General features: G+C 41.6%; 2 protein-coding genes across 13 annotated transcripts; one reads left to right on the top strand and one right to left on the bottom strand.

Annotated features, from left to right (window-relative positions):
- The first annotated feature begins 453 nt into the window (after positions 1-453).
- On the top strand, positions 454-2,525 carry CG10257 (uncharacterized protein). The gene is made up of 4 exons (NM_137164.4): positions 454-1,145; positions 1,255-1,320; positions 1,827-2,114; positions 2,195-2,525. The coding sequence occupies exons 1-4, from the start codon at positions 1,008-1,010 to the stop codon at positions 2,387-2,389; spliced, it is 687 nt and encodes a 228-aa protein (NP_611008.2). The 5' UTR covers positions 454-1,007; the 3' UTR covers positions 2,390-2,525.
- Positions 2,514-21,025, bottom strand: aPKC (atypical protein kinase C). Of its 12 annotated transcripts, NM_080153.5 has the most exons (11): positions 20,751-21,025; positions 19,624-19,897; positions 19,442-19,562; positions 7,430-7,480; positions 6,973-7,058; positions 5,950-6,906; positions 5,698-5,892; positions 4,760-4,875; positions 4,533-4,659; positions 4,206-4,473; positions 2,514-3,283 (listed from the first exon to the last, which is right to left on the bottom strand). In NM_080153.5, exons 2-9 carry the CDS (start codon positions 19,828-19,830, stop codon positions 4,572-4,574), a joined length of 1,821 nt encoding a protein of 606 aa, NP_524892.2. In that variant the 5' UTR covers positions 19,831-19,897; positions 20,751-21,025; the 3' UTR covers positions 2,514-3,283; positions 4,206-4,473; positions 4,533-4,571. The 12 variants fall into 11 exon arrangements, with proteins under 12 accessions (NP_524892.2, NP_001036545.1, NP_001260984.1 ...); NM_001043080.3 differs by lacking the exon at positions 4,760-4,875 and adding an exon at positions 5,235-5,356 and having other exon boundaries at positions 3,170-4,473; positions 20,943-21,025; NM_001274055.1 differs by lacking the exons at positions 19,442-19,562; positions 19,624-19,897; positions 20,751-21,025 and adding exons at positions 9,691-10,645; positions 11,143-11,711; positions 16,300-16,512 and having other exon boundaries at positions 3,170-4,473.
- Positions 21,026-21,317: the final 292 nt, after the last annotated feature.

A 21,317-nucleotide genomic window follows, 5' to 3' on the forward strand; every position in this document is an offset into this window, starting at 1 on the left:
ATGCACGAATATTGTTTGGCTTACGCTCAATTGGAGGCCGGAGGCATTGGCGAAAAACCAGGCTCATTCCGAAAAGTCAGCCAGCCCAATTGCAATGCAGAAACAATTGCATACTTGACGGGGCAAAGTTTATTTTTATGCGAGCGACACTCGGTGGGGGTATTGAGAAGTAGTTACAGTGGAGACTTGATAACGGGAACCAAAAGGAGAAGCACCATATTTGTGTAGAAAATGGATTGGGTATGTAAACTTTACAGTTATGTAGGAATAGGATTGTATGAGGGTGCCAAGTATCCGGCTTGAATGCTAACTATATTCCAAAGATCGCCGCTTAAAGTATGGCCAATATATGCGTGTAGGTCTTAGGAGACTTTCCCTGTACACACACTCAGCCTCATATCCACACGCACACGACTAGTGGAAACAAATCAACTCTGTTTTGGCGCCACGCGGCGTAGTTGCTCTGCACTTTGGCAGACCGACAAACGCGACCGCGACTCTCGGCCAGAAGCACGGCTGAGGCTAAGGCCAGAACAGAACAGAACGGAACAGAGCTGAGCTGGGCTGCCGGAGAGCCCGGCCAAAAGGCAAAGGCAGCCAGCCGGGCCAACTAGTTTTTCTTTGGCTCCTCCTTTTGGCTTTTATTGTACACGGTGGTTTGTTGTTTAGTGTGCCATTGGCGCTAACAACGTGCGGTTCGGTCTTGGGTTTTCTCGCCGCCCGTTGAATTCAGAGAGCGGAATAGATTCTAGCCCGATTTCGGGGTCTAAGCCCACAAACATAGGGGTGGAGTGAAAGTGCATTGCAGCCAGATCTGCAGATTAGACAAACTTGAGTTCCTTGAACTTCCCAAATATTATAGATATATTATACCTACGTGGTTTTCTCTGGTTTTGTGTAACCCATTTAGTTGGCTGCACTTTAAAGGCGATTACTATAAATATTAATAGGATTTATTGATTGACTGGCGGTGGGCCAGAGCCAGATCGACACGAGGCTTCGGACCCATGTCCTTTCTTTCGCCCACACTGCGCCTGGAGAATCTGTCCACGCAGCCCACGATGACGCAGGATCATGTGCCCGAGGACCAGCGCTATAACAAACAGAATATTGTGGCTCAATGGTGTGTGCCCATCAATGGCAAGGTACCTGCGATTATTTTTCAAAACCGCCACTTACATTTAATGGAAATTCGCGATAATTATCCGCCCATTCCCATTTTTATTTTTTGTAATTTTTATTTTTTTTGCGCAGATGTACCGCATCGAGCTGGAACATGGCACAACCAGTGGGCGGCGCATGATTTGGGTCAATGGACGGGTAAGTTTTTTAGCTCCCAGCGAGCTGAATGGGTGGTTGGTGGCTTTGGAGCTCGTAAAGTATTTGCATTGTGAAGGTAAACTTAATTACGGGTCGTGTACGTACGTAATCGTACTTCAGCAATGCAGAATGATATTTAAAAAGGTCTCATTTAGTTGATAAAAATATTTAATTAAATTCTTTGGGTCTTATTATTTCTAAACATATATGTATATACTTCTGTCATCCCTCACCGACATTTAGCATTTCAGTTTTTATGTTTAGTACACCGTTGGGTTTATTCTTTCTTACTAAAGTGCTTTAGTGCTTTAGAGTGCTTTTAAACTTTAAGTCCATATGAACTGTATAAATTAAATCGATACAAACAAACAAAATAGAAGATTTTACCAAAGACAACGGTGCGTATGAGTGATAAACTGGTAGAGCAAATGCAACAATTTAAAGGGCTATCAAAATGAACTATAAAGTTCATCCGCCTAATTTTCTTCTCCTAATCAAATTCCCAGGAAGTCCTGCGTCGCGACTGGATGTTCAAACTGGTTGGCGAAGACACCTTTCACATCGATCAGACGCGCTGCATCATACGCGTTGATCCTGCGCCGGGCTTCAAATACGAGTACTCCCTCTACATCGACGGCAAATCGCACGACCAGTACACCGAGGACATGACACGGCAATATCGACTGTGGCTATATACGGATGATGCGGCCGCCGATGCGCCGCAGGAATATAGAATAATGCTCAAACTGGACACGCTGAGTCTCTACGTAAACGATGAGCTGCGCACCGAGGAGGTGAGGGAAATGGGCTATTGCCACCTACACACACACACACACACACCATACTCACACACTTTATTACCCCCATATCGCAGTCGGTTTTTGTTCACGGCGGCACAGACACCAAGTTCCTGCTGCAGGACACGGAATTCGTGCTTCAGGCACGCTCAAGTGGCAATAAACATGATGGCATCGTTCACACTCTGCTGGCGAATGGGGTGGCAGTTCCGGAGGCGAAGATTCAGGAGATTATGCAAGAGCCGGTCTCCATTTTGCAGAGCAGCAACTGAGGGGCAATGGAAGGCTCCTCCATACGATACGATAGGATAACGTTTTGCATTTGTTGAATTTGTGCCCAGTTGTTAATAAACGTTTTTCGAAAGTTCTTTTCAATTTGATTAAAACATAAACTTTGTCTTATACAATACTTTATTCGTTTTTCTTTATATGCATAATTGTAACGCAACTATCGTTTACGTTTTCAATTTCATTTTGCTAGCATCTGGTAGTATATGCCAAAAGTGCATCCAGTTTAAAAAATTAGTCGGAAACATCAGTTGAAGAAGATACAAATTGATGTTATACGCTCAGTAAAATCATTATATACTAATTAAACTTACTCATAGAACTTGGTTATCAAACACAACAACATAATAATTGGGATAGGCTAAAGAATATTGGTTGTTACTAATAAAATCGGTAACGTTTAAGTGCAATTTGAAATTGTTTTTCAGTTTGTCCTGTTTGTTTTGCATTTAAATTGATTGCTTGCTATGTTCTTTAATCAAAAACTTTGATCAATATTACTTTCTTAGATTGCGTTGTATTTGGAAATTTAACAATATGCGCTTAATTTGTTCTCTTTTATTTGCTTTTCATACATTAACAAGTAACATTTTTGCTGAAATTTATCTTTAGCTTCAATTAAAAACACAATATTTTATTTACCTTCGCAACACAATGATATTTTTGATATATACTAATTTTAATAATTTTTTCGTAATATTCATATGTGGATTACAAAAAGATGCTGGCACTATATATGCCATCACAAATAAACAAAAATAATAAATATATATATGTTTTTGTTGTTGTTGTAAGTACAGTGGAATGCATTAAAAACAAAAGTTTTTTTTTAATACTTAACAAAGTTATATTGCCAGTAGACGGATTGTGTTTGCTTGCTGTTAAAAATACAGAGTAGAAAATGAATAAAATAAATAAATATGTTTTTGTTCGCATTTTAAGAGAATTTCCTCGTCCCCCCGACTTCGGTTAACGGTTCTCTGTGTAAAAATTAGAGTTACGAAGTTACAATTGGTATTTCGTTTGCATTAACTATTGCTGTTCACAGTACACACGTATGTATATGTCGATCTTTTGCTGTCGCCTTTAAAAACCATGCTCTGCTCTCTAATACTAACACACACACATTTTACATTAGAGTTTATATATGCTTAGATATTATAGATTGATTCACTTGAAATATATACTCCCATATTCGGTCTCCTCCACCGCACACCGTTCCTGCCTAGTAAAATGAACATGAAATTTTCATTGTAGTGTTAAACCTTTAAAAATTATATATTTTCATATCTGATGCACGTATTGTTAGCTTAAAAAGTTCTTGTTGCATTCTCGCGGGATCGTCAAACCCCTAAGTTTCTTGGTGAAAAGTCTTGCATTGAGTTTTGAAATGGTTTATCTTTTGCTTGCATAAAGTTCGCCTGGCTGCCTAGGTGCTTAAATAGTAAAGTAATCGTTTAGTGTAATACTTGCAACTTGTGACAGTTTTTTGTTTTGTTTTGCTTCGGCTATTGCTTTTGCCTTCGCCTTTTTATATAATAAATATACTTTGCTTTTGAAAGTTGTGTCTGTTGTTGAGAAAGGATTATATAGATTGTATATTATGAAATTTATATTCTTGGAATCTTTTTAATTTTCTTAGTTGCTCTGCTTTTTGTTGTTGCTGTGTGGCTCATTGTTGTTGTCTGTTGTTTTTTCTAATTCGTTATTTTAATTAGTTCAATGGAAGGCAAAACATGTGCTGCAGTAGACTTTTATTATTATTTGCTTGCATTTGATTATTATGAATGTTATTGTTACCATTATGATGAAGTTGTTGCTGCTGTTGCTGCTGATGTTGATGCTGCTGAAGTTGCTGCAGCTGCTGATGTTGCTGCTGCTGCTGCTGCTGTTGTGAGTATGCTGAATGGGGTTGATATTGCTGCTGCTGCTGCTGGCGATAATGTTGCTGCTGGCTGAGATTGTTATTGCTGCTAACTGATCCACCAGCTCCCGCTGCGCTGTTCAAATGCAGGAGACTCAAATCGTCAGCCACGGAATCGTAATCACTGGAATCCTCGCCATAGAGCTAGGAAGAAAGGCACTTATTACTTTATAACCGGATACATAGTTAAGTGGATCACTTACCCGCATGTTATACGGATGTAAGTCGCACATTTCGTGGTGTCAGACGCAATCCTCCAGAGACATCAGCAAGGGGTTTACATACTCAAAGCCCTCGAACTCGGATTGATCGATATTGTCAATGACATGACTGAGAGTTAAAGAAAATCATTGTGAGTTAGCCATCTCAGTGGGTGCAAGTCGTTCGAATAGATAGAGAAAAATTAGGGCCATCTTGGATCTCAACTTACTCATCATCCGGGGTCAACTGTACGGCCTCGCCGGTGAACTCGGGCGGGAAATTGGCCAGGTCGCGATCTGAGTCTAAGCGTGGCTTGAATGGTGGCGTGACCTGTTTGCGCTCAAGCTGCGTGATGTAGGGTGTGCATGAGGATAGTAGAAATCATAATCGATTAGGAAAAACTCCCAGCCAATGGGCAAACATAAAACATTTTTTCTCCATTATGTCGGTGCGGCTTGAGCATGATTATGACGATGGTAAAATTCACTTTTAAGTGGATTCAGAATTTGTAAAGACAGATAGAGAGGTTCAATGGATGGTATACATGGTCGTATAATGCGGCTGATCGATAGGAACATTTACCTGCCGTTAGTCTGGACGCTAAGCTAAGATCTTTTACGGGGGCTTATCTCATGCAAGGAAAACGAAAAGAACTAACACAACTTGCCATCTTTCGGATTTAAGGGGAACTCGGTATGACTTACGGATCATCTGGCGTTAGTACAGCCGGTTCTTGGGTAAATTGCACATCAAAGTTGCTTGTCACATAGGGATCTCCCGTGTCTATGTTCGGTATATAAGGCGGTTGCACCTCCTTTTGAGCTATCTTTAACGCGCAATCAATCGTATACGTAATAATAGATATCATTAATAATATCCAAGGTAATAAAGAAAATGCTCGGTATTGATTGCCTCATTATCGGCCAACTTGATACCAACAGCAATACAAACAAAATGAAATAAAACGATTAACTTTAGACCTGACCTATGTGGAAACGATGGTCTCAATAAAATGTTGTGACAAGTCTAATCTTAACTTAATGTAACCCATGGGATTGCTACTACAAATACTTATTAGTTCCTATTAACCTTACTCATTATCATAATCACAAACAAGTTCACCAGGACACACAGAGCTAATATGAAGACAACCGCCCTTCGACTCACCAATTCCCAATCCATATTCTTAAAGAAGGGATGGCTGACGATATCCATGAACGCGGACTCCCGATGGCAGCCCAAACGGTCAGCGGGATTCTTGTTGAGGAAACCTTTTAAGACAGAGGCCGCACGAACGCTCAGCGAGCGTGGTATACGAATCGTCTTCTCCAGGATCACTTGGAACAGATAGTCCTCAGTGTTCTGCGAAAAAAAAACACCAACAAATTAGAATTTCTCAAAATAAATGAATATGGTTACCTGATCGGGATTCTCTGAGGCTCCTGCCAGATCAAACGGACTACGGCCGGCCAACATCTCATAGAGCAAGACGCCTAGTGCCCACCAGTCCACCGAGAAGCCATAGTCCTCGCCCCTCAGTATCTCAGGGGCAATGTAATTGGGTGTACCGCAGAATGTGGAGGTGGTGTCTCCAGGTCGAATGCCCTCCTTACACATGCCGTAATCCGTTAGCTTGATGTGGCCCTCGTGATCCAGCAGCACGTTGTCCAGCTTCAGATCGCGATAAATGATGCCCTTCTCGTGAAGGAAATTCAGCGCCAAACTGATCTCGGCTGCATAGAAACGGGCGTGCTCCTCGGGCAGCCGCCGTTGCCGCTGCATGTGGTACATCAAATCGCCACCGCGCACAAACTCGATGACAAAGAAGAGCCGCGAGGGCGTCTGGAAGCACGAGTGCAATCCGACCAGGAACGGGTGGTTCGAGGCCGTCTCGAACACATGCTTCTCCGTTTGCACCCAGTCGATGTCCTCGTCGTCGGTGACCAGCGCCTTCTTGATCACCTTCATGGCGTAGATGCGCCGTGTGCGTCGTAGCTCCACCATTAGCACCTTGGCATAGCTGCCGCGTCCGATGACCCGTATCAGCTCGAAGTCGTTCAGCGAATACTGGCGCTGAGTGCCCGGCTCCAATGGATCCTCCGGTGGCGGTGGCGCCACTATGTGCGCATGGTCGTGCGTCTCGCAGGCTTCGGCTCCGCCGCTCATCGCTTCGTAGGGAAGTGGCGGCAAAGGCACCGGTATAGGGTCACTGGACTCCTCCGCCCGCTCCTTGACCAGCGGCTCCGGCTGGTCGGTGCAGTGCTTCTGCACAAGCTTATGGCACTTCTTGTGCACCAACAGCTTGCACTGGATGCACTTGAAACCCTGACGTCCCAAACCCCAGATTCGATCCTGGCAGTAGGCACAGAAAGCACGCTGGAACGGAAGTTTGTTTGTATATTCTTAGTTTTATGTTAATTTTAAGCTTATGGGAGCACTTACCCGGTTGAAACGCTTGGCCTGGAAGATGTGTCCGTTGACGCGATACAACTTGCGCCAGCGTCGAGCACCGCGTCGATAGATGCTGCCTAAAAAAATTAAAATTTGTTCAATAAATTGAGTAAGCCGAAATTCTCCTTTCTTTTCACTTTTGACAACACCACTTGTCAAATATGTGCAAATGTTCCAACGAAAAGCGATATCAGAGAACAAATTAGTTTTCTGACAGCAATTTAAATTAACTTTTAAAATCCTAAACATTTAACCCTTTTTAAGAAAGTCCGCGTTTTTTTAAATCAAAGTACAGGCCGTGAAAAGCGGCATAATGAGTCAAACGATCGATGAATCAATAACAAGTGGTAATCTTTAGCCGTTTTATTCATATTGCAAAGTTCGCTGTTCGAGCAGTTATCGTTTGAATTAAATATATTTAAAATTAGTTACTTTAGTAAATACTTACGATCTTCGCCATCGCAAGACAATCCCGGCGCTTGAGGAACATTGGGAAATACTGAAAGACAAAGGAGAATGTGTTCATTAGCCACTTTACACCACTACATATTATTAACTTATATTTTGAAACATTAAATAAACATTCAATATTGGTCACGTCAGCCAATCGTGGTAATGGCAGTGCATGCTTACGGCAGGCTAGTTTGCCCATCGGGTAAATATCTTTTCTGCCGCAGGTCGCTTATCAATTTAATGGGGATTTTGTTATGCGATTTTCGATTTTTTTTTTTTACTTATAAACGGATTCTTGCCGAGCCACATGGACGTGCTGTACTGCGTCGTCGAGAGGCCTGTTAACATGTCAGCACCCACTCCTCGACTGAACCAATCCGATTTCCAAACACAGCTAGTTCCTTATCTCAGTGCCACGCACCATATAGAGAGTATAATGGAGCGGGAGTGGGAGATACTGGACTACTGAAGTAACCCGAGAGATACACATACATACATGCATATACAGTTATGACTGGAGCACGGGGGAGATACTTCGCTCTTTTCCGAGTAATGTTAATTAAGCTTTTCCGGCAGACCACCAGCCATCAATTGAGACCAATTGTTCAGCTATCAGATAGATTCTCCGCCAACAATCGCTCATCGCTCATTCATAATTCAATTAAAGTGTCGTCCCAGGGAGTCTAGGGTTCAATAAATTCTTGCCTGTCCGTCGGCAAGGTTAATATTCAGATAGATTCTCACACATGTCCGCACATTGCCGCATGCCTTGCATTGACCTAGAATTTTAGTTTTCCCCATCTCCCCAATTTTCCCTCCCAGTGTTTAGCTTATCAATTGTGATAGGACGCACACCGTTTGTTTGTACTTGTGCTCTTGTTTTTCCTATTTTTGTTTAGCCGGTTCTTATTTATACGCCGTGTAAATGCCTTGCTGGTCAGATAAGGCGGCCAGAAGTCATAGAGTGAGTAGGGCCATGGGGAAGCACAGTTAAAAACAATCGGTGCGATATGCAATATTAGTCATAAGGCTGATGGAGGAGGTAAGGCTAAATAATCTGAAGGTCGCAGCGAAAGGGTACTATTATTGTTTGATATCAGAGATCGCACAAAATATATTATCAATAAGTCCATTTTTGGCCATGAGTTGAGTTTGTTTGCGTTAATAGCTCCGCAGTTTGGTTTTTCGCAGTATTCACTTCACAAAAAGTCACAAAATTGAAGTTAGCCTTAGGCGTTTGCACCCGTAGTTGATCTTTATGGAATCCGCATTGATTAATTGGCAATTTAAATGAGACTCTTCACTAACACGATGCTCCGCCGCTCATAAAAGTGGCCGTTTGTGTGCTGTATATTTGGGCCGCCTCGCAGAAGCCACTCCAGATGATCATTTTTGTTGGGTGGGTGATGTGATAGGGGGCGATTCGGATGAGTGATCAGTTCAGGGGTCACTGGAGCCCAGTTGAAGCACTTGAGATACGCTCTCGAAAACGCGCGAAGCGTCGTCACGCCGCGACTTTCAGCTACGAACTGAGTCCGCAACTTTTCAGCCCAAGAAGCATGGGCAAAAAACTAAAAGAATCAACTGAGAAAACCGAGGAGCAGAGAAACCGAGAACCAGAACCAAACCGAAACCAAAACCAAAAGCCACAACAAAAGAACAATAAAAGCAAGTGCCTCCAAGTGGCCGATTGAATTGTCACCGATTGGGAGCAAGTGAGAGCGCGACGAAAGGCATCGCCGATAAGATCGGGACTGGTAATTCCATAAAATTAAGTACAACGCTGGCGGTGGAAAATCAATAGTTTATTGGAAAGAATAAATATGGATAAGCACTAATTTATTGCAGCTAATTTGGAGTGCTTCTGTAGGCCCTTGCACACAGGATTTGAAATAAAACCAACATTGGCCAAAATAACACAAGCCATAAATAATAGTTTAATGTTTCTCTGCAGTGACATTGCAAATGTTTTGGTTTTAATTAAGATTTGACATTCCAATAATGGATTATAATGTCATTTTAGCTGCCCGAAACAGCCATAACTAAATGGAAAGTAATACAATTATATTAAGTTGAACTTGAATATCAAATAAGAAATAATCGAAAAAAGAAGTTATGTCTTAACTTAATACCTTAGCATAAGAACTTACAAACAAATGGTACTTAATAAATTATAATAAAACAAATAACAATGAACTTAAATAGCATTCTGAATATTGCTTAACTATCCCACAAAAAGACGTCGATTCCATTTACCTGTCGCATAGGCTGGCTCGATCTCCTCCTCCGATTGAAGCTGGTGCTGTGACATCTGCTGCGAGGACGGTGCCACGCCCATCGGCACTGTGGGTATGGGCACGGGAATGGGCAATCGCTCGTAGTGGATGCACTCGTGATGATACTGCTGATGATGATGGCCATGTCCATTGTGGATCGTGCCCAGGACACTGCTCCTTCCTCCGATGCTTCCGCCGGCGATGCTACCGCCACCGCATCCGTTTAGACCACTCCCGGCACTGCCGCTGTGGTGACTATGATGGTAGTCCATCAGCATGCCCGGCATGCCCACCGCCATGGAGGCACTACTCATGGTGCCCGGTACTCCGCCGCCGCCGCTACTGCCACCGCCCGAGTCATCCGTCGTGGTGGTGTTCGTATTGTGACATCTGCTCGAGCACCTGCCCAGCGATCCGCTACCGGCGCTGTGGTGACCCAAGCTGCCCATATGGCCCGGATGACCCATGACCAACATGCCGCCCATTATGGATCCGCCGCAACCTTGACTAGAATCCGATCCAGAGTCGTGACCCTGGCACACGGCACCCGCCGATCCCGGTCGACTGAGTGACGTGTGTGGCGGTGTCACCGATGCCGTCGTCTGCATATAATGATGCGTATACGGGTGCGGATGCGGCACATCGTAGTCACCAGTGTCGATATGTCCGGCCGACATCATGCCAATGCTGCCCGTACTTCCTGTGCCCACGCCCACTCCCACGCCGCCCTGCAAACAGCCCAGCGATCCGTGGGCACTGCCATGATGACTGTGACTGTGGTGGCTGCCATGGTGACTCCCGTGGGCACTGCCACTCCTACTGTGCATCGATACGCCACGGGTCAGCGTGTTGTTCGCCGACTGAATGGAACTGACCACCGCTCCGCGGCACATGATGTCCGACAGCTGGTTGGCCTGAATGTCAAAGTACTTGGACTGGATTATGTTCGAAATCGGAATGGGATGAGAACAGAATGGATTACCAGGTCAGTGATAGGGGTTTAAGCCAGAATTTTGGTTCGAACTCAGCTTGAAGTTGTTTTATAGATCAGTTATGAAAAAGTGCTATATCCAAGCCATGACAGTTGTTTGTATTTTACGATAAGAATAAATCTAAAAATGCTTTAATTTCCAATGCTAATCAGTAGAGAAAGTAAATTACTATCTGCTCATTATTACGTCATTAGTTTATAAATATTACAGTTCTATAAAAAGAAAAACTGAGTAATCTATGGGCGTGTACATTTTCTATAGATGCAAAAACCTAATTTGTACAAATAAGCAATCTATATTTAATTGATGGGATACACTTATAAAAATGACTAAGTCATCGGAATATTATAGTATAGTTAGTTGGACTTGGATAGACAACTCAATTTCTTTTCTTCAAGCTGAGTTCTGGATGAAGATGTAAGCCCCAATGATCCAAATACCTGTGGACTATCCAGCTGGTCGAGCGATTGTCTCCGAGCGGCGTAATCCAAGTGGGTCATCAGTTGCTGCGCCGCTGGGCAATTCTTATTGGAATGCAGGTGCTGCTGCGAGGACGTGAGCATCGGCGGAGGTGGCGGCGTAATGGAGCCGCACGGAGATCCCGGACAAGGACTCGAGCAGCGCGATCGACAGGTGGGGCTGTAGCACAAGTTGCCACTGCCCTGCTGATTGGCCGACGGTGTGCTGGGGCAGGTCTGCGATTGCTGTTGCTGCTGCGTTTGCTGATGCTGCTGCTGTTGCGGCAGGCAGGGCTGCTCCTCCTCCTCCTCCTGCTGCACGATGTTGACCGGAAGTGGTGCACATTGCGTCAGGCGGCGCGGCGATCGTCCACGATCCACAGTCGTGGCGGACCAATAGCCCCAGGCCATTTTGGTTTACTTGAACAAATTTTTCACTTCGCGTCGCGTTTATTGCGTTTAAGTTCACTAAGCTCTCGCTTCGTTTCGTTTTGATTTTGCTCGAATTTGATTTTGCTTATTTTGTAAGTTCGTTTGCGTTGGACTTGATTCTGCGATTAATTAGCACAAGATTAACGTGGGGGAACTAGTAAGACACAATTGAAAGTTGTACTCTAAATCGAGTTTCGTATGTCCATTGCTTTTCAGCTTGTTTTGTTATCAAGGTCATTACAAGATTAAGTAGCATTGAATGTTTGATTTGTAATATTTAAGAATTGTTTGTTTTTCGCAAAGAAATCGTTATAACTCAATCTTTCTATCACTTCAACTTGATTTACTCCGTTGCCAGCGTTGCTTGACTAAGTGCCACCAATATTTCTACTTAGCATAAACCCCCCTCTTAAGTGGAGCGTATATAAAATTGGATTCAGTGGGGACTGAGTCGCGGGGAGAGCGGGTGGTCGGAGAAAGTAAATCGCGAAGGAAAGCGGAACAAGGTCCCAGTTGCAATTACAGTTACATGGCGCACCAAACTATGCAATGCAAAGTTTCAAAGCCAAACGACAGGCGGCGTATCCCCCACTCCGCCCACTTTGCTGATCTCGCAGTTCGTAATGATTGATTAAAAGAAAAACTCAGACACACACAAGGATATGGCCGTGAGAAGGGCGTTGGGCGATGGAAGAGGGGTTATGGGGATAGGGAAGGTGGGCGTTTGGCTATGGGCGTGGCCGGTTGCAGACGCCGCAGAAACCACACCTAAAAAAAATATATAAATTGTGTAATAATGGGAAAGACAAGAGAGAAACGAGCGGGGAAACCGAGAGAAATGCAGGCCGAACAGCTGACAACTCTGTCAGGACACCCACACACACACACAGACACACACAAGAAACAGTTGCTTGGAGAAATTGGTAACACACACAGAGACACACGGCTGCGACAATCACAAACAATTTAACCCAAGTCAAACGAGCGCACAAGTTGCTGCAAATTGACAAAGGCGTGAAAGGCAGCCAAGAGCGAGCGAAAATTATTGAGAAGGTGGGAGAGAAAGCGCCAGAGAAGGTAAGGAAAATCCAGAGAGAGAGAGAAAATCGGTCGACGCGCGCAGGGAAATTTGCTCGCAATCGCCCTTTTAAGTATGCAATCTTCTGTTGCCATTCCTACATTTCAGCCATGTACAGTGAAGACTCTGTGCAGTAAACTCGAAGGTTTTTATTCAAAAGATGAGATGGGTAATTATAGAAACATAAAAATATATATTTTATGTTATGAAAAGTAATGCTAATAGAAGTTAGTATCCCAAACTATTATAATGTGATTAAACACTTTCTTTCTCTTGAGCGTACACTGTATTCCAGTGAAAGGCGAACCCAGGGCAAAAGCCCACCCATCGATGCAGTCAAGTGTAAACAGAAAATTTTCTTCAAGTGTATTGGTAGGTCACATCGCAATCGCTTGTTGTTTAGACAATTGAAATTAAGCACTCCACTTTCATGCATAATTCGCATGATTAACGAGGGTCGAAGTGGGTCGAAAAAGGGGGTGGCGAGGTCCTTAGGTGGACAGCATCCACTTGACACAAGAGCCTTGTCGTGACAAGGCAAGCAGATCCCTTTGTTTGGCACTCATTTTCTCGGCATTTTCTTTGTTTTCCACGCTATCTGCTGATGATGCAGTCTCTGGTGACTGAATGGTGTGCACAAAAAGAGGATCTGATGCATTTTCGAATTAAATTTAGCCAGTCCCCTTCAACTCATCCCGTTTTCCCTAGCCCCATTCCCCTCTTTTGCACTGGCACTATGCTTCAGCGTTTGCTAAATATAAACACTCCGCCGGCATTGTTTTCTCTGCAATTGGAGCATGAATATTGGTTGCCTGCTTGTTTGTCCAGGATGGGAACAGAGCATCCCAAACAACCCAACAGTCCAGCCACCTACACTAAAGCCTTCCTGGCTCCATCCATAGAAACCTCTTTTGTTGGACTAACCAAAGTCCTAAAATCCCACAGCTCTAAGCTAGATTAAAGCTGATTTACAAACAAGAAAATTATTTAACAAGCTTAAAGTACACGCTTTGTTTTAAAGTTTTTAAGCCGATTAGTTAATTACTGCATAGGGAAAGTGCCCACAATAGATGTCTTTAAATCCTATTCTATTTATACTTCTTGATTTCAATTTGTTACATGATTAAGTTAAGTTTTCTGTTTTTTGTTTTCGGTAATTTAATATATTTTCACTGCATTGCATGGCCTAATAAAAATGCTGCCATAAATGTTTAATATCAATAAAGCTGCGTTTTTAAAGCAAAAAGCTATTGATTAGATATTCCCAATAGCTATTGTTTATTATTTACGGCCTCATTCAAGAATTTCAATGGCCTAAATAAGCACACGACTGCTTACATCAGAAACCCATCAAATTTGGATATTTAGCCCGCCACGCCCACGAATTATTGACCATTCCAGCGCCTCAATCATCCGCCCACTCTTGAACTTTGGCAAAGAAGCGTTTGGGGAGATGGGTTTCCTGTGAAACCATAACGATAAACCTGAGCAGGCGATGTTCGCCAAAAGGACTGCGGCACCATCTTTGGGCCAACAGATACCAGATACTCCGGACCAGAGGCATCAATAGTTAAACATCAATTTGGCTTTTCCGAGTGACGTCAAGCGGGGCGAGTTGCCACCTGCCGCCCACCTCGACCTCCAGTGGATATAAAATTTCACACAGCTTAAAAAAGAGAAAAGCGGCAAAATGGAAATGCCATAAAGTTCCCACTTACAGAAAGAATGCCCATCTGCGAAATGTACCTTAAAACGTGAATAAAGACGCTAGTTTATTCTATAAATATTAACAACTTCATGGATGGATACAAATTATATTAAAACAGAGCTAAACAGATAGTAATCGAGCTTCAGGGATCTAGAAAAATTTGACACTGTTGTGTATGTGCAACTTAAACAAATTTAAATAAAATGTAAGTATTGAGACTCGTAAAGCTTAAAGTTTAAGCATAAGGTCCTCAAAGTTGTACATTTTACTGTATGATTAATAATATAATATAATTATAGCTTTTTCTCTCTGCATCAACGATATGATATAGGCATCCGTAATGAGGCATATACATATGACCAGCAACCAATTCCGCCCACATCCGTACATTTGCACTGATCCCCTAACAATACCGAAATGGGCTTTCTTGTTTGCTGAACTAACAATAATTTCATTAAGCCCAATGGCATCATTAAAATTTGCCCAACAATCATAATGGGGCCAGCTAGCAAGCGAACTGGGTACCGAATCTGCCAGAGGCTGCATAGGCAAACCTAAAATAAAAGAAAAGGAACACAGACCAAAAACAGAACCCCAGGGTACCCAAAAAAGCAGTGGAAATTTGCTGATTTAACTTTGGCAAAAGGAGACGCACACACACCTGGTTCGAGTGAAAGCCTTCGGGCCAAAAAGAAACGAACAAGTTTAAATGGCAGGGCGACAGCTTGGCCAGCAAAACGCTTTCCGCAAAGAATGAATAAAAAGAAATTGTTTCGCCCTGCAGCTTCTTACTAGCCCACTGACTCATATTATATACATATGTATATGTACATAAATATATATAGTATATGTGCATATATGCCTTACATATATGTATGTATGCATACGAAATGGATCCATCTCGTCTATATAGTATAGTCGGTTTGGGCCAAGTTTGGGCAACCAGACGGTCGCCGAGGTGCAAGAAGCGCTTGATGAAGTGCAAATGCCTGAGGTCAAGTTTAGGGTGGGGATTCTCGCACACCATCACACACTCGCACACACACACACACACTGCCTCATTTTGCGTCATATGTGTTTGCAAGTGTGTGTGAGTGTGCGAGTGTGTGTGGTTTTGTTTGCCAGTGTCTGGCGCACAGCAGCCAAAAAATTTGGGAAAAAAGTGAACAGCGTGATGCAGAAAAAGTGTAAGGGAACCCACAAAAATGGAAATCAATTCTTTGATTTTTTTATCGTGGTTGCTCCCCTTTGTCTAAGTGCAAAATGATAGAGGCATAGGAAATGGTATGTTTTTAAAGCGTTCTAGAACTTTAATTGTATTGCACTGAGGTATTTAAAATATAAAAGAAAAATGCTTAGTGTGTGGGATTTCACCTGCGTTTTTGTCTGCGTTTTGTTTTTTACGTTTTTATACTTTAAGAAAGTGAATAAAAGCAAGGATTTTATTAATAGAAACTAAAAAACCATATTTATATTCAATTTTTTTTTTAACAAGAATGAATTATTATTATTAATACTTTATAAAGGGGTAAATTATAATCTTTCAAAATATATTGATTTTGCGAGATACGGTCATAAATTCCATCACATCTCTGGGGTAACTCTTTCATAAAGTTTTTACTTCATTAGCAGCACTAAAAAACGTTCATTAAAGAAACATTCACAAAATTATGTTAATCATTCCACGTCCATTGCCTTTCCACCTCCCCATTTTCCGACCCCTTCTCTCAGCGGAAAATTGTATGGCAACTAATCAGAAATGTACGACAACTTCGGCAGAACAGTCAAAAAATATTGCACAGGGCCAATTGATTTTTTCCGCAAGATTTTCGTGACTTGCCGAAGAGCGAGTGGAAATGTTTAAGAAAATAATTATATGGAATTATGTTATTCACTGATTTGTACTCCTTTTCCGACATACAACTTCGATTTTTCCGCTTTCTTTTGTTAATTCACAGCGCAGAAACTCGATTTGCCGTTTAGCTGTGCAAAATCTTGTATATTTGTATACATATATATGTATATGTATATATATATCTATAATTATGTATTTGTTTGTAAGGCCCGGGGAGTTATATCTTCGAATCGAAATCCGCACGGCACTTCCACACAGGCGAGCGGCCAACGCGCGAGTGAAATGCCGATGCAGAGAAGTATGCTAGGGAAATTTTTCGGGGAGAATGTAGCGGAAAGCCATGGAGAAAGCTATTGAGAGCGAGTCTCGGCGAATGGAAAAAGTAAAGAGCAAGAGCGAAAAAAGAAACTAGATAATTTGAGAAAAAATGTTTTGTTCTTTTAGTAGTTTCTTAGTAGACGTTTTTAATGAATGACTATAAAAAAATTATTATTAAAAAAAATATTTTATAACAATTCATTTTAGGTAAGCTATTTTGCTATGACTGTCTCGAAAATGAAGAAATGAAAAATATAATTTTTAAAAACATTTTTTATTCCAACACGTAAACAGAGTAAGAGTAAAGTAAGAATTCTATAATCTGAAATTACAATTCCGGATCCGTTTCGATGGATGAAGGTGATCCAAATGATCCGGAACTGAGTGGGGCAGATGTTACTAAAATTCAGTCCTCGTCCAAGGATTGGAAAAAGAAAATTTCCCTTCCCCGCTCTTTCTAGCTCCAAACAGCCTGTCGTGGCCTTGTGAATATACTTCACTTTTGGAGAGAGAGCGAAAATAAAAGCCGCAGACCGGCGCTTTAGCATTGCCATCTTAGATTCAATGGATGGCAATACCTTTCTCTTTGGCTCAGCTGTTTTTTGTGGCATCTGGGGAAATGCTCTCTCGCTCTCTCTCTCTCTCTGTCCTTCCATCTATTCTCTGTTGGCCATCGCTGTCTCGCTCTTGGGTAATGGCATCTTGTGTATCGACCTTATGAGCTGCAAAAAAAGTTCTTCGGACCTGGACAAAAGTTTTTCATGTACATATGCGTATGTGTGTGAGTGTGTGCCGGACAGCGTTGCCATATTGCAGGCGCATAAATTATACCGTTAGCTTACAGATTCTAACTTTTTGTATTGCTTTGTTTTTGGGAGAGCTGCAGAGGTTTTTGCTGGGCGGAGATGAAGCCGGAAGGTGAAGCGAAGTTCTACGGAAACACACTTTCCAACATAAGAAAAAATTAAAAAAAAAAAACGAAACCAAAAAACAAGAGAAGCAACAACAGAGAAGTCAAAACACGGGCTTGTATAAATGCAAAACACACTCACCAACAGCCATTTACTAATCAACACAACAACAATAAGCACACAAACAGAAAACATGTGCGGCATACAAACACACAGACAGGACATCCTAACATATGCAGGAGTGCGTGTAACGGTAACGTAATACCTTGACAATGTCCCTCTCCCGTACGCACACACACACAGTCGCAGGAAAACAGACGCACACAGAATACTTTTAATACATTTTAAGCCGCATTTTTTCACACGTGGCCACATAACACAAGAATAAAAACAAGAAAGAATGAGACTGTCAAGTGTTGCGACAGAAAAGCTACCCACTACCAGGCAATTGAATATTTAAGTAGCATAATTTTTGGGATATGTCCTGAAAAATAGATGAATAAAGAACTTGGAGTACGCTTGTTTTTAACGAATACAGCATACCCCTTGAAAAGTACCGGGTATGCAACAACAACAACCAACATGTTGTCCTTACACACTGTTCTTTTTTGTCATTCGGAGATATGTATGTACATATGTGAAGATGTGGACTGGCCACAAAATATCAGGAAGCCTGCTCCCCAGAACAAAAACAAAGCCGCATAAAAAGGGTAGCGGAAACTGTAACACCCTCTCCATCAAAACCCCACACCAGCCACGAACTTTGTTTAGTGCGACTGGCAGTTATCATATCTGCTGGGCCGTTAGTTGGCTTTTTTCTTGTTTTACATATCGGTGTTCGGAAAAACAGAATGACCACAGGTATGAAATGGTTAAGGATATATGGATAACTCGGAAAAATTTGAATAAGAACTACACTTTGCAAGGGATATTAATACTCAATAAAATTAAATGGTAAAAACAATTTTGGGTACTAAGTATCAGTTTAAGTATCTTACCCAATAAAACTAAAATGTCCTACATTCGTAGCCAAGAAGAGTGTATTCCTTGTTTATTATGCTTTAACCTCAGGCCCTCGTTTTTTTAGTAATTTACTGTATAAAAGGGTTTTGTGTTTGTCATTCGCCAAACGAGTGTGGTAAGTGAAACCTTTTTGTTGTTGCGGCAGGCATAATTAAGCACAAAACTCGCATCAGAGTGTGCATGAGTGAGATCGCCGAAAACCGCACAACAGGAAAATTAAAATTCCAAAAAAAGCTGGCGAAAACTTAAACCCACACGAAGCAAACAATTTAATTATAATGAATTATAAATGATGCCGTCGAGCCAAGATCCAAGCAGAATTTATATGCAAATAAGTCGGAGGTAGGCAAGAGTGAACAAACGTAGAAGAACGCTGACTGCCTAAGGCAATTGCCACAAGACTCAAGCTTTTCGAGCATGCGAGTGTTCGTACGGGTTAATTAATATTTTATGTTATTAACTCGAGTGGATGACGCTGCCTTTTGGCAGCCTGCGAAGGCAGAAAGGCAACCGGAAAACTCGCGGGGAAAACTCAAGTTTATTGAGCCAACAAGACGAGCTCACATTGTTTAATCAGGCTTAAATGTGCCTGCTTAAGTTATGGAAGCGAAGACGAAATGTGTGGCCGATTGGTTAATTAATTACTTGCTGCCTACCTTGCGGCGGCAGCAGTAAATCATTTAAAAACTTGGAGAATTGAAAATAAAAAGAAGAGTAATTCTGTGAATGCAGATACTGTATCTTTTGCTAGATAACCAGTAGGCTTACTTTGGTTTAATAGTGCTTTCCGCTCACATTAGTTTACTGACCTTATTAGATAAGTTTATCGTTTTCAGTTTTAGAAGCGAACTTAAATTACAATCGAAATTCCTTAACCAATAATAACCAATAACTCGACTTTCTTTTATTTATTACTCTAACGTATCTTTGCAATTTTAAATTTTGAGCAGACTTACCATGAATGACTAACTGGGAATCGAAGTTCATTTCGTAAAGTCGTATGGCCTCGTCCAATTCCATTTTCGTTGATATGGTGCAGGGATCGTTTTCCTCATCTACCCATTTGATGGTAAATGGCTAAACAAAACGCTCAATGAATTACACTTCTGTAACGTGCAGTACTTTATATATATTTTACCTGATCCAGAGGAAATCGACAAATGTTGCGAATCTCGTAGCACAGCTCCTCGTATGAGATATTCTTGTTGATGGTGGTAATGATAATCTGGCCATTGTAGGCGGTCTTTACCGTTATACTATTGGGCGTATTGGCCATGTTCATACTGGCGCTATTCAAGCTGACGCTGCTGCCGTCGTTCAGAATTTGCGAGGGCATTTTCTGCATTTGCTAGCTGGGTAAAATATTTTGATATCACGTAACACACAGAGACAAACAGATTGATAACAGAAAACTGCAAAAATAAGAGTAAATAGATACGAGTTAAAAACGAAGCGGTTTACAGTAAAATAAATTAAAAAGACATTTTACAATTACAAATTAAGCTAAAAGTAAGTTTTATTTTCTAGTTTAAATAAAAAAATATATTTTAATAAACTATTAGTGGCGAAATATATTTATATTTATACATTGACTGAACTTTTTTAAGGATTTGTTATTTTGTAGAAGCTTAACTGTAAAGTGTCGTAGCATTATCTTCAGAATCTGATAGATAAACGAACTTATGAATTTCTATTGCTCTCTCTGTTATCGTTTTCTCTTTGCCCACGAATTTGAAATCCCGCCCAAAACCAAATGTCAACTTTGACATTTGAGGCACACACACACATACGCAGACGCCAAACGAACTGCATGCCACAGGTAGTTGTTGTTGCTTGCGCTGCACCAAATGCGTAGACGTTGATAAAACGAATAAGACAAAACAAACGCGAGTGAATCATGCAAAACGCCCACAAAACAATAAAAGAAGAAAAGTAAGTGGAATTAGCACGCCAAAGCGAGTGTGCAAATTAGTTTATTTTTACTCCTCGCCTCTCCTTCTTTCACCGCTTACTTGGCATCTCAGTACTTAAGTATTTGAGCGTAATTAATGCCGTACATTGACCAAGGTAACTGTTAAAAGTACCCAGTTGGCCGCAACAACAATAGTGCAACAAATGAGCGAGAAAGAGAGAGAGTGGAGGCAGGGCATCGAGAGCGAGCAGGAGAGTCGCCAACCTGTTTTAACTCATTAGCATTTTTCAATTAAGACGCCGCTTTTTTAACATTAACACTTTTAATAAGCTTAAGCTTAGTAATCGACTCACACTGGTTCCTTTAGTTTATTTAACCACAAAAAGTATGCACAAAACGCCGCACAAATATAACACAGGGGACAAATCAAACAGCACGAAACATTTAAATTAAAGCCAATCAGTGCGCCACATACATTTTAATTAAGACACTGGCACTCGCACTCGTTTAATTAATTGTTATGGCTAAAACGAATTAAAACTAACATTGCTATTTCTCCGTTTATTTCGTTGTGGAAGGAGAGCACAAAGCGGAGAACGCGAAGTGACAGCACAGAAAATACCGACAAGGGAGTGCTGCAAGTGCCTCAATAATAACATGTTTACCAACACTGCTAGGGGTCGTTTTTAAATAATTGGTATTTTTGAGCTTCCACACCGGTTTCAGGGGTGGAAAACAATTATGACCGGTGATAAATGAAAAAGTTGTACGTACAACACTATTTAAAGCAAAAATACAAAAGACATTATTTTTTGATGATTATAACATCAACTTCAAAACACAAACTGAGCAGATGACCCAAAAATACTAAAACATCGATACGTCAATACTTTGTGTGCAATCGATGTTTTATTAATGAG

This window comes from Drosophila melanogaster, chromosome 2R (assembly GCF_000001215.4).
Source record: "Drosophila melanogaster chromosome 2R".
NCBI lineage: Eukaryota > Metazoa > Arthropoda > Insecta > Diptera > Drosophilidae > Drosophila > Drosophila melanogaster.

Bases quoted from the DNA above. Each gene is read 5' to 3' on its own strand.
- CG10257 (NM_137164.4), top strand. From the start codon at position 1,008: ATGTCCTTTCTTTCGCCCACACTGCGCCTGGAGAATCTGTCCACGCAG. The intron at 1,146-1,254 runs GTACCTGCGATT...TTTTTTGCGCAG, and splicing joins GTGTGCCCATCAATGGCAAG to ATGTACCGCATCGAGCTGGA. The intron at 2,115-2,194 runs GTGAGGGAAATG...CCCATATCGCAG, and splicing joins ATGAGCTGCGCACCGAGGAG to TCGGTTTTTGTTCACGGCGG.
- aPKC (NM_001274055.1), bottom strand. From the start codon at position 11,571: ATGGCCTGGGGCTATTGGTCCGCCACGACTGTGGATCGTGGACGATCG. The intron at 5,893-5,949 runs GTAACCATATTC...TTTTTTTCGCAG, and splicing joins CCTCAGAGAATCCCGATCAG to AACACTGAGGACTATCTGTT. The intron at 4,876-5,697 runs GTGAGTCGAAGG...TACATCACGCAG, and splicing joins AGAATATGGATTGGGAATTG to CTTGAGCGCAAACAGGTCAC.